Here is a 15252-nt window from a genome sequence, read left to right on the forward strand (position 1 = left end):
CATACACACCCATCACACTGACCTAAGAATAGCCGTGAACCTGGAAGTGGGTCTTTTTATGAGGAAAGTAGAAACTCTAACTTAATAGAAGTATCAATCAACCAGTTAGTTCTCATACTGAGTTGAGAGGTGGGGATATAGGAAGGACAGAAAAGAATTTTCCTACATTGTTGACACTAATTAACATCAAGACTAAAAAACAACTAGCCTTTCAGGTATGTGAAAAAACAGACAAGACTTTAAATCAAACCTACTTGATTCATCGTTAGACATGTAATTTTTTAAATGTTCATTTTTAGAGAGACAGACAGACAGACAGAATGAGAGAGGGAAGGACGGGCAGAGAAAGAGGTAGAGAGAAAATCCCAAGCAGGCTCCATGCTGTCAGCACAGAACTGGACGTGGGGCTCAAACCCATGAACGATGAGATCATGAGCTGACTGAAATCAAGAGTGGGATGCTTAACCAACTGAGCTACCCAGGCACCTCTAAACACATCATTTTTAACAAAATTAACCAATAAATAAACACAACAGGCAGAATTTGAGCTTCTGTTGAAACAAATCATGTATATCAACTTTGAAAAAATAATCACACATTGGAGTTTCCTTAAGAGGGAAATAAGTTGGACAGTGTCTTATACTTTTTCTCCAAAGTTCTATACCTATCCATTTATTTGAACACCTGTTTATTACTGGTCACATTTATTTTTTAATTTTTTTAAATGTTTATTATTTGTTTTTTGAGAGAAAGAGACAGAGCATGAGCAGGGGAGGGGCAGAGAGAGAGGGAGACACAGAATCCTGAACAGGCTCCGGGCTCTAAGCTGTCAGCACAGAGCCCGATGCAGGGCTCGAACTCACAACTATGACATCATGACCTGAGCCAAAGTTGGACACTTAACCGACTGAGCCACCCAGGCACACCTAATCACATTTAAAATAAAAGATAAAGAATGGGGCACCTGGGTGGCTCAGTCAGTTGAGTGTGTCCAACTCTTTATTTCAGCTCCTAAATCTCTCCCCTGTCTCTGCCCCTCCCCTGCTCATGCTTGTTCTCTGTCTCTCTCAAAATAAGTAAAACATTAAATAAATAAATAAACAAATAAATAAATAAATAAATGGCAAAGAAAATCATTTATCTATCTACCCTACATCTCCAGAACCTGATGGCTTTCCTTCTCCACTCCACAGTCAAGGGTAGTGAATGCTGAGTCAGAAACTCATTTCTGTTTGGACACCATCAAGAAAAGTCACTGAACCTCGTTTTAATAAATACCCTGTCCACATCAACAGACTGTGGTGAGAAGGCAGGTAATGTATGAGAGGGCACCGCGACTGTATGACCAGCAGGCATCTCTGATGATCTCATTTGTCCTAGCAAAAAACAAAGCTACTGGAGGCTTAACCTGGTATTAATCCTGGGTGTTTCAAATTTATAAGTGGTCAACTGTAATTTGTAGACATTACAACGTTGAGGCACTTTCATGTTTTCAGCTTCTTCTCAGACTCAATTGGTTTGTGTGAGTTGTAAAAAAAAAAAAAAAACTAATGGAAAAATACAATTGCTATCAATGAAGCATCCTGCACCTGCTTGCCAATAAATATGTGGCCTTCCTTCTGGAAATTTCCACCTCACGAGCACACTAACTCCAGAAACACGGACGTGCAGCCACCGGTTACCAGAACAGTGAAGTTCTGGATGTGGAGGAAGCTGGACTGCTTCCTGCCCATCCCCCTACTGCATTTTCCTGGAGATCCCCAAGTCCACGTCCCTCCTCTGTTTCATTGACTCGTCAGTGCTCTCAAGGTGCATTATCTACTGGCTTGCGTGTATCTCTCCGGGGCCTAGAAGAAAGAGGCCCAGGAGGACGGAGTCTAAGGAACAGCGAAAGAAAGAGGCCTGGCTATTCCAGTGTAGTATAGGGATGCCCAGAAAAATAGAGCAGAATTTAGGCACGACAAGAAAGCTCCCCCACCCCGCCCCAGTCTTCTGTCCTCTCTACTTCCTTTCCACAACCAAGCAGCTCAGAGGGAGGGTCCACCAGACATCAACCTCTTCTGAGTTTACGGCCCTAATGCGGACACTTAGCAGCAATGACCAGCCACAACTGAACCCACTCTATGTGGATGGGGAAACTGATCAATCTGGAGCCATCAGCTGTTCCGTTGATCAATCTGGAGGTTAAGAAAGGTGACCGAAATAACAACTGTTAGCAAGGATATGGAGACATTGGAACCTTTCGGCAATGATTTAAATGAGGATCTAAAATGGTGCAGCCTCTGTGGAAAACAGTGTGGTGCTTCCCCTAAAATATTAAATACAGACATTCCATATGATAAAGCAATTGTACTTCGGGGCAAATACCCAAAAGAATTAAAAGCAAGAACTTACATAAATGTTTGTACACCTGTGTTCGCGGCAGTATTCCTCAGGAAGCAGGTCAAGTGCCCGTCAACGAATAAATGGGTAAACTGTGGTTTGTACACATAGTGGAATATTATTCAGCTTTAAAAAGGAAGGAAATGCTGACACCTGCTACGATGTGAATGAACCTTGAGGACATTATGCTAAGTGAAGTGAGCCAGTCACCAAACGTCCAGTCTTGTACAATCCCACTAGTATGAGCTACCTAGTCAGATTAATAAAGACACAAAGGAGATGGGGCGCCTGGGTGGCTTGGTCGGTTAAGCGTCCGACTTCGGCTCAGGTCATGATCTCACGGTCCGTGAGTTCGAGCCCCGCGTCGGGCTCTGTGCTGATGGCTCAGAGCCTGGAGCCCGTTTCAGATTCTGTGTCTCCCTCTCTCTCTGACCTTCCCCCATTCATGCTCTGTCTCTCTCTGTCTCAAAAATAAACATTAAAAAAAAAATTAAAAAAAAAAAAAAAGACACAAAGGAGAATAGTAGTTACCAGGAGCTAGTGGGGAGGAGTAATGGAGACTTCTTGTTTAATGGGTATAGAGTTTTGTTTGGGAAGATAAAAATGTCCTGAAGATGCATCAAGGGGAAGGTACTCAGGCCACTGAACTGACACTTAAAACTGGTGAAAATGGTACATTTTCTATTTTATGTTATTTACATTTTACAATGAAAAAAAGAAAGGTGATCCTATGACCCAGCTTGTCTAGGGCAGCCCCAGTTTGTATCTTTGGCCTGGCATACTTCATATTAGCACCTCCTTCTCTTTACTTGAGACTTGTGACCGTCCCAAACGGGACTGCAACTAGCACGACAACTCTAATGTTAAATCACCATTCAGTGTCTCCCACCCAAGTACTAACCAGGCCCGACCCCGCTTAGCTTCCGAGATCAGACGAGATCGGGCGGGTTCAGGGTGGTATGGCCGTGGACACTATTCAGGGTCTCTAGCTGAAACATGGGATGGGTATAACTCCCACCCCAAATCTATCTACCTCCAAAGCCCGTGCTTTCTACCAGCTCACACCCTAACAATATCTAATGATTTTCCCTGTCTACATCAAGCTTTCTAATATTTATTATTTCAACTCTGCTGGTTTACATAGACCTTTGATGTGCTACCTACTTCATAAAAAACATTACCTTAATGCTAATCTCCAGAAACAGGCATATATATATATGTGTGTGTGTGTGTGTGTGTGTGTGTGTGTATATATATATATACATATATATATATATATATATATAATGTTTTATGTCTATTTGCTTACTTTGAGAGAGAGAGAGAGAATGCAAGGGGAGAGGGGTAGAGACAGAGGAGAGAGAGAATCCCAAGCAGGCTCTGCACTGTGAGTGTGGAGTCTGACGCAGGCTCAATCCCACAAACCTCAAGATCATGACCTGAGCCAAAATCAAGAGTTGAACACTCAACCGACTGAGCCACCCAGGTGCCCTTACTTATATATATATATATATATATATATATATATATATATTTTTTTTTTTTTTTTAAGTGGGTGGACAAGAATAGAAAGGAACATCACAGACCAACAGAATGCCTTCTGGTGTGGTCCAGTGGATTTCTGAACATGGAATGGTTCCTGGGGTGTTAAAAAGTCCCAAAGCAACAGCATCTGGAGGATGTTACATGCAGTGGCCAATACAGGTTGACATGAAACACTACGGAATCACTCGGTGACTCCACTGATAACAGTGTGTGTGATATCAACAAACACAAAGACCAGAGCATCTGCTTGAGGCAGGAAGTCAGCATCCGTTTGGTAAGTTCCTCTTTGACCAAAAAGATTCCACTGAGGCTATTTTCTAAGCTCACTAGAGAGATGGGAGCAGTGTTTCCCTACTGGCTTCTGGGTCATCCAGATTGAGCTGGGATCCTAATTTCGCCACTCATTTCCTCCAGCACCGTGCAAAGATGACTCAAAGTCTCTAATGTTGTGTCAAAATGCCTCCTTCGTGGGGTTACTGTGAGAATTCAGTATTCGCCTGTAGAGTATGGTGCATGCTGCTTAGCACACAGCATAATAATACTGCCACCTAGAAACCAGAGGGTAAGACCACTTGATTCTCAGATCCTCATAAGCATTTTTATTCTCTCCCCCGCTCACCCAAATATTCACCAGCACTGGCAAAGTAAGGGAAAGAATGGCTGCATTCAACAATCCAGATGATCTGGGTTCCCAAAGAAAAAGGCCTTTGGGAGAACCCAGAGTTATCTGGAGAATTGCCTCAATGTTCCCCTATTCTGCTCTCCATGCTCGGCATAAAGCTTGCAGTCCTTTCTCCAACAGTAGCCAACGTTCACCCACTTCCAGCACAGGTCCTGTCCCACGTGTGGGGACCTGTACAGACAGTCACGCAGAGCCCAGCTGGACTATCCCGGTCCTCGAGGGCTCTGAACTTCTGTGGCTGGTACATGATCCTCTCCACCCTCCCTCTCATTGCCTCACATCCTCTGACCAGATACTCCACTCACCTCTGGCTCTGTCTTTCTTTCCCTTCAGTACCAGGGATATGACAGGCTAAGTGTATCATCCAGACACTGCCAACAGCCCCTGGGAAGGTCTGTCGCTAATTTAAACGTTTTATAGGACCTGTTTACAAAGCCTGCCAACACTCTTCAAAGCAGAATCCCAACACACAGGAACAGCAAACTGTAAACCAGGAACATTTTATGTTTTTGCTTCTGTGGTCTTAAAAAACATACCACGTGTGTAGCTGCTCCCCAGGGTCCAGCAAAGTGGGGCTTTTATGGGATCACTCCAGCTACACAAGCATCTAATGTTCCCAGGGATCCTGCTGCTGGTGTATAAATACTGCTTTGCTCAGTGACAGGGAGGCAGGCATTGGTCATGAGAACAACATACATTTCTGAGCACGTGATGACTTAAGGGCTTTAAAATAGGCATAGAGTGGCACCTGGGTGGCTCAGTCAGCTAAGCGTCTGAGTTTGGCTCAGATCATGATGTTGTGGCTTGTGAGTTCGAGCCCAGCTTCCGGCTCTGTGCTGAGCCTGCTTCAGATTCGCTGTCTCCACTGCTCCCTGCCCCTCCCCCGCACTCTCTCTCTCTCTGTCTCTCTCTCTCTCTCAAAAATGAATAAATGTTAAAAAAAATTTTTTTAAATAGGCATAGAATTTCTATCACTGATTACACCAAATAAACATTACCAATGTTGCACCAAATAGTGCTTAAAAGTGTTCGGAAGAATGATCTGGTTTTTAGCATTTATTTTCATAAAGAAACTGGTATAAAAAAGTCTTTTTTAGCGGAATAAAAATGTTGACTGCTACTGAACGCTCAGAAGAGACACCAAATAACCTAAGTCAGAGAACACCAAACAAAGTGGAGAAGGGATGGAAGGGAACAAGAGAAACCGTCTTGGAGCCATTAAAACAGAAGCCCGGGATAGGAGCCTTAACTACTGCCATCAGCATGGATTAGCACCTCCCCCGCTCCCCTGAAAAGTCTGCTATGTCACAACCAAGTAAGTCAGGATCCTCAGACTCAACATAGCTCTTGTCCCACTGATCTGAGAATGCTGTTCACTCCTCTGGCATCAACAAGTCACAGAGAGAGACTTGGGCCAGACGTGGCTCACCCATATTGACATCTACCTCGAATTGCAGACAGTGTCTATTCCTCTCTCGCGATTTCAATCGTGGTGCTCTTTACAAAGGACCTCTCTGGATTCACAAAGCCAAGACTCAAATCTCAGCTTCACACTTCTGGCTGTGTGGCCCCAGGCAGGCGGCTTCCAAAAGAAACAGCAACTGTACCTGCCTCACTGAGTTGTTGTGCAGAGGACACGGTTAGTATATGTAAAGTGGTTGAACAGTGCCTGGCACTGTTTTCATTACTATTAATATCTTGGAGGACAAGACCACAATGATTAAAATTATCTATACAAATAAATAAAAAAGAGGCACTGAAATTTCATAAGCCATCATTAAGCTCCCTAGAACTGGGTGCACTATGTGAAATACGATTAGTTCAACGAGAATGAGCTAACGACACTGAGTTAGTGGCACTACTTACTCGCAAACAGAAAGTATTTTACAGCATCATTCAAAGTCAAGAGCAGTAAGCTTTCCACTGCTTGGAGGTCTGTAGATGGATCATTCCTTCTACCAAAAGTCTGTTTCCAATGAGCTTTTGAAGCTTTTGCAAATGAAACTGCATTCTATTCGATTGCAATAAATGTTACTTTTACATTTTCTGTCAGTGCAAGTCACTCTAAGTTCATGCTTTTGCTTCATGATTTACTCTGCATATACTTCTTTTCTGATTTTTTTTTTTTCATTTTGGGAAAAGGCTGCAAATTTAGCCTTCACTATCTGCAGCATTTCCTCAACTAGGGGAATGGAGATAGTACACACACTGTTTTGAAATTATTTTTCATTTTTCGGAGACTTCCGAATACGGACATTCTCGGCATGCTACTGCTACTCAAGGGAAAACATAACGTTCAGTTTCCCTGAATACCTTGTTTGAGCTTCTGAATGGTACCATGCAGGCATCTCTAGGGTTTCTTATACCTTACCAGGTAGAATTCGTTTTCCTTTAGGGGCACCTGGGTGACTCAGTAGGAGAAGCATCTGACTCTTGATTTAGGCTCAGATCATGATCTCACAGTTCAGGAGTTTGAGTCCCACATTGGGCTCTGCACTAGCAGCACAGAGCCTGCTTGGGATTCTCTCTCTCTCTCTCTCTCTCTCTCTCTCTCTCTCTCTCTCCCTCCCTCCCTCTCTTCCCCTCCCCTGCTTGCACATTCTCTCTCTCATTCTCTCTTTCTCTCAAAATAAATAAATAAACTTAAAAAATTTTTGTTTTTCTTTCAGAACTAAAATCCTGTTTTATTAACATTGTACTAGTTTTATCCTTTGTGAAAAAGAAAATGAGCAACAGTAATAAACAAGGAACTTATTCAAAACTTAAAACACAAGCCCACGGACTTCCCACTTCCACCCACTTAATCAATGGTGGATTCATTTTTCACTCATACTAGACAACATAACAATAACAATACATAGTAGTCACTCTTGTTGTAAATGTTCCCTAAGCATTTGCAGCCCATACACACATTTTGTTAGCTGACACTTTTTTTATCTAAAAATCTGGACATTTTATACGTAAATCTGGATTTTCAGCTTCCCTTAAGAATCAAAAGCTCTGGGACTTCCAGATCCACATTTTCAGCCAGGCCACCAGCTCTCTGGAGCCCAGCAGCTGTGCCCCTTACACACCGTGTGAGCCTCCAATACTCTTCAATTTTGCAGCCCCCACTGCCTTCTCCTATGTTCCTCCAAGTGGGGGCGCCGTGGCCATTCCAGCATCCTCTTTGACCCAGCAGTTCTACTCCCAAAAAATCTACCAAAGGTCACGTGAGTCTATACGGATATCCACAGCAGCACTGCCTCAATACACCCGAATCCACATGAACATTCGTAGGGCCTGCTTGAATAAACGATGGCAAACCCAGGTGAGAGAATACTAGGGACCCCTCCCCCAAAGCAATGACATAAATCTAGAGCATCCTGAAATGGATCTATGTCTAAAACATATTACTGAGTAGAAAAAAGCAAGGTGAGGAACAGTAGGTAATGTGGGGGAAAAGAATACGTATATTAATATATGCTTTTCTATACATTTCAAATTTCTGGAAGAAAATATGAGAAACCTTTTTTAACCATGTGTACATATTACATAGACATATATAACATATAACAATACCTACACATATAATAGGATTGGATACAAAATATATACAATATATATAATATAATATATATATAATATATACCTTGTGTATATATACATATATATTTTATACTTAGAAAAAGGAAAGACCATGAGCAGAGATATGTGTTTATTTTTTATATATTTATTATATATATAATATATACGCCTTGTGTGTGCATATATACATATTTTACACTTAAAAAAGAAAGTACCATGAGCACAGATTATGCGTATACTTTATAAATAATATATATACTCTGTGTGTGTATGTATATATATTTCACACTTAAAAAAGGAAGTACCATGAGCACAGATATGCGTATACTTCATATATATATATTATATGTACATATAATATATATATACCTTGTGTACATATATATATTTTACAGGTAAAAAAAGGAAGCACCGTGAGCAGAGATATTTCAAATCACTTCACGTGTGGTTATCATCAATCTGTGTATTATTTACTTGACTGCCGTCTCAGTTACAGAGTACCTGCAAAGCTGAGCCTGACTCCAGTTCTCAGGCGAGGGGAAGAAAAGGCCTCCCGCCTGGACCTCCACCCAGGCCCAAGAGCAGAACAGAGATGACTCAACAGGCCACTTGGGAAGCTGTGCTTTTCCACAGTATTTCACAGCTTGAATTGTCTTCTGCACTGGCTTTCCAACAGGAAGGACAAACGGGAGCAGAGAGGCAGGAGCTCCTCCAGGGAGAGCTGCTGGGCTCAGCTCCAAACACCCCTTCCGGCCCCTTCCACACTTACTTGGGGCCTTGGAGAGAAGGGTGTGCCGTGTATTAACGGCCCTGTTGCTGTTACCCGAGTTGGGCTTGGTGGGGGCATGGAGTCTATTCTCACCAGCAGAAAGAAACCCTAGCCGGTCAGCCCAGTTCAGCGGAGTAAGGGGTTGGCTCTTCTCACCAAGGGAAAGCAAGGTGACGCATTCCTGTCCGTATGCTCCAGGAGGGCGGCCAGGCGGCAGTGTTCGGCCCCAGTGGCTTTAGGATGTGCTTTCGGTGTTACTAGGAGAGAAGCGAATTGTGCCAGGGACAGGGGATGCCAGGGACAGCCAGGAACACAGCCACTCGCAGGATGCTAGGCCCCTGAGTTAAACCCTGTGACAAATGTCCAGCAGAGGCTGTCCTCTCGGCACTCCATACTCAAAAAAGGACTCTCATCAACAGCCCCTGTGGACTTTCCAAGCCCGCCCTCCCCCCAGGCGTCAAAAACCAGAGGCAACTTTCAGCCCTGCCCCCACCCTGCGATGCCCCCCTCCACACTCACTTCTAACCCCCAAAAGTATCCAAGCCGCACCAGAATAAAAGGACATATGCAACTTCTAAAAGTTATCACTTCCTGCTAATGCAGGTTCGGGGGGGGGGGGGGGGGGAATAGTTAGCAATTAATTAGCAAAAATAAAGAAACCTAGATAAGGAACAGATGACTACGCCCCCCCATCCCCCGCCACCTGCCCCCAACAACACACATACACCCTTTTTGGTACTTGATTTCAGAGCCAGCGCCTGGGGTTTGCAATGTTCCTACTCTTAGGTCCTATAAGATACAAAGTAAAACATGCAGGTCTATAGTTAATACAGATATCTACTCAGAGCTAACTGATAAACGCAGAATTTAGAGAAAACCTAAGTAGTATTATGTGGAAAATTACACCCACAATACTATATTATATTGTATTTATATATAGTACTATAATAAGAAAATAAAACATGACCCCCCTCTTAACTTATTAGAGTTCTCTCCTTTTCAATATTCTAGTGTTCCTGTACCAGTAACTTGGGGGTAAGAGTTCATTAGGAGTGTTTCCAGCACCTGCCATTATCCATTTATCAAAACCCTTAAAACATACGCTATGAAGAGTGAACCCTGATATACTGTGGACTTTAGCTAGTAATAATGTATCAATCCTGGCTGTAACAAATGTAAGTCACTGCCATAGTGCAAGATGTTAATAATGAGGGAAACTGTGGCCCCTGGAAGGAGTGGCTGCACTTTTCTGCTCTATTTCTCTAAAACCCTAAAACAGCTCTGAAAAAGTAATAATTTTAAAAATTGCTACTAACAAAAAAAAAAGATGGATTTCATGCCTCATCACAAAAGTTACGATACGCTGCCATTTAATCAAGAGGCACAATTTAACAAGCGATAAACAGGAAAAAGAAATAAAATGAATTCAGGCTCCGCTGATTCACAATTAGTGATAACACAAAATATCCTTCAACGTCAGTCTGAATCTTCTAACTGTGGCTTGCTACACAACCGGAAAAATTACAGAAGCACCGGTTAAGCCATGCAAGATGATCAACTGCCTTCACCACCTTCGGCAACATTGCTTTGCTGTTTCTGTAACCCTTGCATAATTGAGGTAATAACTGGAAGTCAGTCTTATCTGTTTATCGAGCCGGTCTACCAGGACCAGCTATAATTAGCAACCACAGGCTGCTAAAATACCTGCCCTCATTCCAAACATCTCCCCTTTCCTTCTTTTCTTTATTCCCAGCTGGCCTTCTCACTCACCGCTATGTGTTATTGGCCATTGTCGTCGGCACAGAGCAAGATCTCAAAAGGCGCTTGCTTACCTCTGAATCCTTGGCCTGCTGATTTCGAACGACTATCAAATTGTACAGGATTCGGTCGTCATCTGCCTCTGTGTGGGACGCATCGTGAGGCATGCTCCACAAATTCTTTTCATCATCTCTCACCAGCGTCGCTCCAAATGAAGAATATGGATTGCTATCACTGTGGTGTTTAAAAAAAAAGGGTATAAGCATTTCATAATGTATGTAATATATATAATATATGCATCCCATGTATGTAACATATGATAACAATAAAAGATACACTATATACCCTATAATATAAAACATAATATATAAATACATATATTTCTAATGACAAGGTATGAATTATTGTCTCCAATAATTAAGCATAGCACAATAGAACAATTTTAAAAATCACTTTGAAACTGGCAGAGAACAAAGCCTGAGTGGCTCAGCCGGTTAAGCGTCAGACTCTTTGACTTGCTCAGGTCATGATCTCATGGTTCATGAGTTTGAGCCCCAAGTTGGGCTCCTCACTGACAGCACGGAGACTGCTTGGGATTCTTTCTCTCTCTCTCTCCCTCTGCCCCTCCCCCACACATGCAATAAATAAACAAATAAAAATAAATAAGTAACTTTGAAAAAGGCAGAGGACAGACCAGACACCTGGGCAGAGGTAATTTCACTATGTTAAACATGAAATTTAGCACTACATATCCCAGCAACAAAAACAAGAAGGAAAATCCAATGGGAGAATAAAATTCTCGTGAGATTAAAAGAAGAAAACAATTCACAAGAAGAGGTGAACCTTTCACCGGCTCTGAATTCAAGGAAGCACCATAAATTTAGAGCACAATGGCACGGAATAGCCACCAAACTCCTTCCAGAAAATGAAGTGATAAAAATACGCGTATCCAAATACTTCCAGTAAACAATGTGGATGTTGAGTAAGAATTTCAGTAGCCCCCTTCTTGTATGTTTGCTTAACGATTTACCCTTCACAAGGTGGTACCCGTGCTTGGGCTTATGGAGGAGGTGAGCCGCAAAGTGTCATACTCAGGACATGCTTGTACATGGCCCTGGTTAGCTTCTGTGGGACGCACAGGGCGGGTCATGCCGAGGCTACTTCCTTCACCTAATTATATGTATGAAGCATTGACTTCATGTTAATCACAGGGGTCAGTAAAACTGAGTGAAACAGACATGATCCCGGTCCTTGGACCTCACTTACAACGCAGGGAGGGGAACACATTAATGATCAGGTGACTATATAATGAAAAATGGAGTAAGTGCTATAAAGGGGGAGTTCAGGGAGCCTTGAGAGCCAGTGGGAGAAAGCATCAGGTAGACACCATAAAGAAGGGGTGCTTGAGCTTTAAGTTGAAAGAACTATGTTCTAGGCAAATGAAACAACACATCCAAAGGCCCTGGGGTGGGAGAGAGCAGGGTGTAGGAATTGGAAGAAAGAGAACACTGGTGACAAAGTGATTTGGCCATAGTGTTTTCTAACATTGACTAGAAATGTGGTCTTTATTCCTAAAAGCAAGGTAAGATGTAAAAGGGCTTCAAACAGGATGTGATATGACATGCATAGAATTACATCTTCAAAGCCCTTTCTGGTTATAGTGTGGAGAATGCTTTAGAAGGCCAAGAGTGGATCTGGGAAATTCATTAACATGCAAGAGAGGTAACTCGGGTGAGACACGACAGGTATGAGGATTAGAACAGTGGTGTAGAGAAAAGCACACTATTCGGGAACGTGGACAAGGTAGGAGCTCTCTGGCTTGTTCATCTGGATGGTGAGGGCTGTCATTTTCTGGAGCAGAGCTCTAGAATGTCCCGTGATCGTGGGGTGGCCAACACACCTGCAGATGTGACGTGAGACAATGACAAAGGAGGACCAGAAGAAGACTCCCAGATAAGCAGACAACCCCTGGGAAGGAGGGATAGGAGTAGCTGACAGACGGGCTGGAGGTCAATATTGAGATTTAAACAGAAGCTAGCACTGGGGAAATCTTGTAATAGGAAGCGAAGTACTAGTCAGCAAAATGGGGTTCAGCAGCAGCAGGGGTGTGGGGGGCAGGCTACCAATCAGAGACTCAGACTTAGGAGAGCTGGCCAGGACCCACTTGTAGAAACTGGAGGAAAGGTGGGGATGGGGTTTTCGCACCAAGGCCATCAGGAGGCCAGCTATCTACATCAGACAGAGGGCTGAGACACCGGATCCTCAAATCCCTCAAGCTGCATGGGGGAGTGTAGGGGCTGGGACTGGACGAAGAGGTCAGAGCATTCCAGAAAGGGGCCCCCTGTGGGGAAGCAGACACAGCACAGCCACACTGTTATCAGAGCCTCCCTGCCTCCACATAGGCTGCCCGACATGCAAAGGCTGAAATGCAGAAAGCCCTTCTTCTTAAGAGTGGTGAGCCAACGAAAGAGGACACAAATGAGGCCTCGGTGCCCTGGCCACCCGGGCTTTAACGAGCATGTCAGATTCCTTCCTTCCTTCCTTCCTTCCTTCCTTCCTTCCTTCCTTCCTTCAGTTGTTTATTCGATGAACACAGAATGGACGCCTGCTGCATACTGGGCACTAGGCTGGGTGTTTCGGGGGGACTTGAAACCAAAGAGGACATTGCCCCTACCCTTAGCGTAACTATAATGTAATGAGAAAGTGAAATTTTAAAAAGTTAAGTATAAACAGAATGTCGTAGGGGCAGAGAAGGAGTGACAACCTGTGTGTAGATAGGAGTTCAAGAAAGTTTCATGAAGGTGACATCTAACCCAGACCTGATGAAGGCACAGCCTGTCGGCAGGAAGAGAAGCCCAGGGAAAGGAATTCTTGCAGAGGGAACAGCAGGAGCAGCACACAGAGGCTTGAGGGGCCCACGGGGCTGGGGAATTTCCAGCGTCCCTGAGTGGTTCCACCACGCGGGGCACGCACACAGGGAAACGGAGGGGTGGGAAGAAGAAAAGGTCATTTGGGGTCAGACTGATGACAGTGCTGGGGCTCGGGCTTTAGTCTCTGAACTGTGAAAAAGTGAACGGGATTTTGAGCCTTGTCGGGTCTGGGTTTCAGAAATAACTCTGGAGGAGAAGGAACAAGGACAAGGCTTAGGAGGCTTAGGAGACAGTAGGTGTGGTGTTCACGGCCTGAACTTTGAGGTCCTATGTCAGGGCCCGGGAGCGGCTGTGGGGGTGGAGTGCAGCAGGGGATGGGCAGGGCTCCCCTGGCAGAGAAAGAAAGAAGCCCACAAACCAGCCACAACAAGAACGGCCGCTCAATTTAAATCTCATTTGCTGGGGTTACAAGGAAGGTTTCTTTGGGGAGGTGGAGTTCTGCTAATAAAAACATATGTCCCCATCATGTGAAATACTGGTTGGGGTGAGCACGTACGACGGTGTGGCTGGGGAAACGGGGTGGGGACGGTCATGAGAGGCTGCGCCGCAGTGCAGTGAGGCAGGCAATGGCGGTGCTAGTGCCCTGTGGCACGCAGCCCGGAGGTACGAGGAGAGAGTCAAAGCGGATGTGGGCCAGGGATGCCTTTAACTGGGACGGCGCAGAGGAGGGAGGCCAAGGCTGACCTTGAGCTCACAGGGCAGTCAGAGAGGGGTCAGGATCTGGGTTTGGGAACAAGGATGGGGCCGGACATGTAGACGAGGGAGAAATGCACCTGCGTTTCTATCGCCTCGACAGCCTGGGGAGTAAGGAAAGGTCTCACGGGGATAGCTAGACTTAAAAAGCAGGGATAGTGGGGTGATTGGAAACAGCAGGTGAGAGCCGAGGAAGACAGAAAGCTGGGCCAAGAGGAATACCAAAGGGCAGGCAGACACCGGAGAGGTGCCCGTGACGCGAAGGGTACCGTCGTCACTTGCTTTCCGCCTGACAGATTTTACAGCCACTGACATACCATCTCTGCACCACACAGCGCTTTGCACAAGGGCTTCCACGTCCCATCGTTCCTGTTACACAACCATCTGAGGTCAGAAGAGTAAGTAACACTATCCTGCTTTGCAGACAGGGACCAGCCTTCAGAGTTGCTTGACTTTCGTTGCTTAGGCGGCCAGCTGACAGCGTCCTCCCAGCATGAGGTCCCCTGTGGGGTGGCTCCAAGCAGTACATGTCACAGACGTGACCTCCAAATGCCGTGACAGGGATACACTCACGAATGGAGTGGCTCAGATAACAGCTACCCATGTCAAGCGCTCCCTGCACAAACCGGCAAGTTCCCCCGGGGGTGTCCCCTCCTGGCATCCAGACCCCAGGGGCACACAGAAGCTGCAGCCATGGCTGCTGATGCCATGGTACACATCCCTCTTGGGCCACGAAACCCTAGTACTTTCCTGAAGCCACTCTTTTATTTGTCCCCGAATCGGTTTCATTTGTGTAAGTCTTGACTCTTCAACGAGCTGGTGAGTTCCTCTAGGGCAGAGATTGTACCCTGGACCTTCTGACATTCCACATGACCGGGCAGGGTCGGGCACAAAGAAGGTGCTTCAAAAGTGCTTGTCAAAAAAGT

The 15252-nt window shown here is 44.7% G+C and overlaps 1 protein-coding gene across 2 annotated transcripts in view; it reads right to left on the bottom strand.

Annotated features, from left to right (window-relative positions):
• MREG (melanoregulin) overlaps positions 1 to 15252 on the bottom strand; it is a 63227-nt gene that overhangs the window by 31305 nt on the left and 16670 nt on the right. For both annotated transcript variants that reach the window (XM_043577755.1, XM_043577754.1), the window contains exon 2: positions 10778 to 10937. In XM_043577755.1, the coding sequence (XP_043433690.1) occupies positions 10778 to 10870 (93 nt within the window). In that variant the 5' untranslated portion in view covers positions 10871 to 10937. The remainder of the gene's footprint in view (positions 1 to 10777; positions 10938 to 15252) is intronic.

This window comes from Prionailurus bengalensis, chromosome C1 (assembly GCF_016509475.1).
Source record: "Prionailurus bengalensis isolate Pbe53 chromosome C1, Fcat_Pben_1.1_paternal_pri, whole genome shotgun sequence".
NCBI lineage: Eukaryota > Metazoa > Chordata > Mammalia > Carnivora > Felidae > Prionailurus > Prionailurus bengalensis.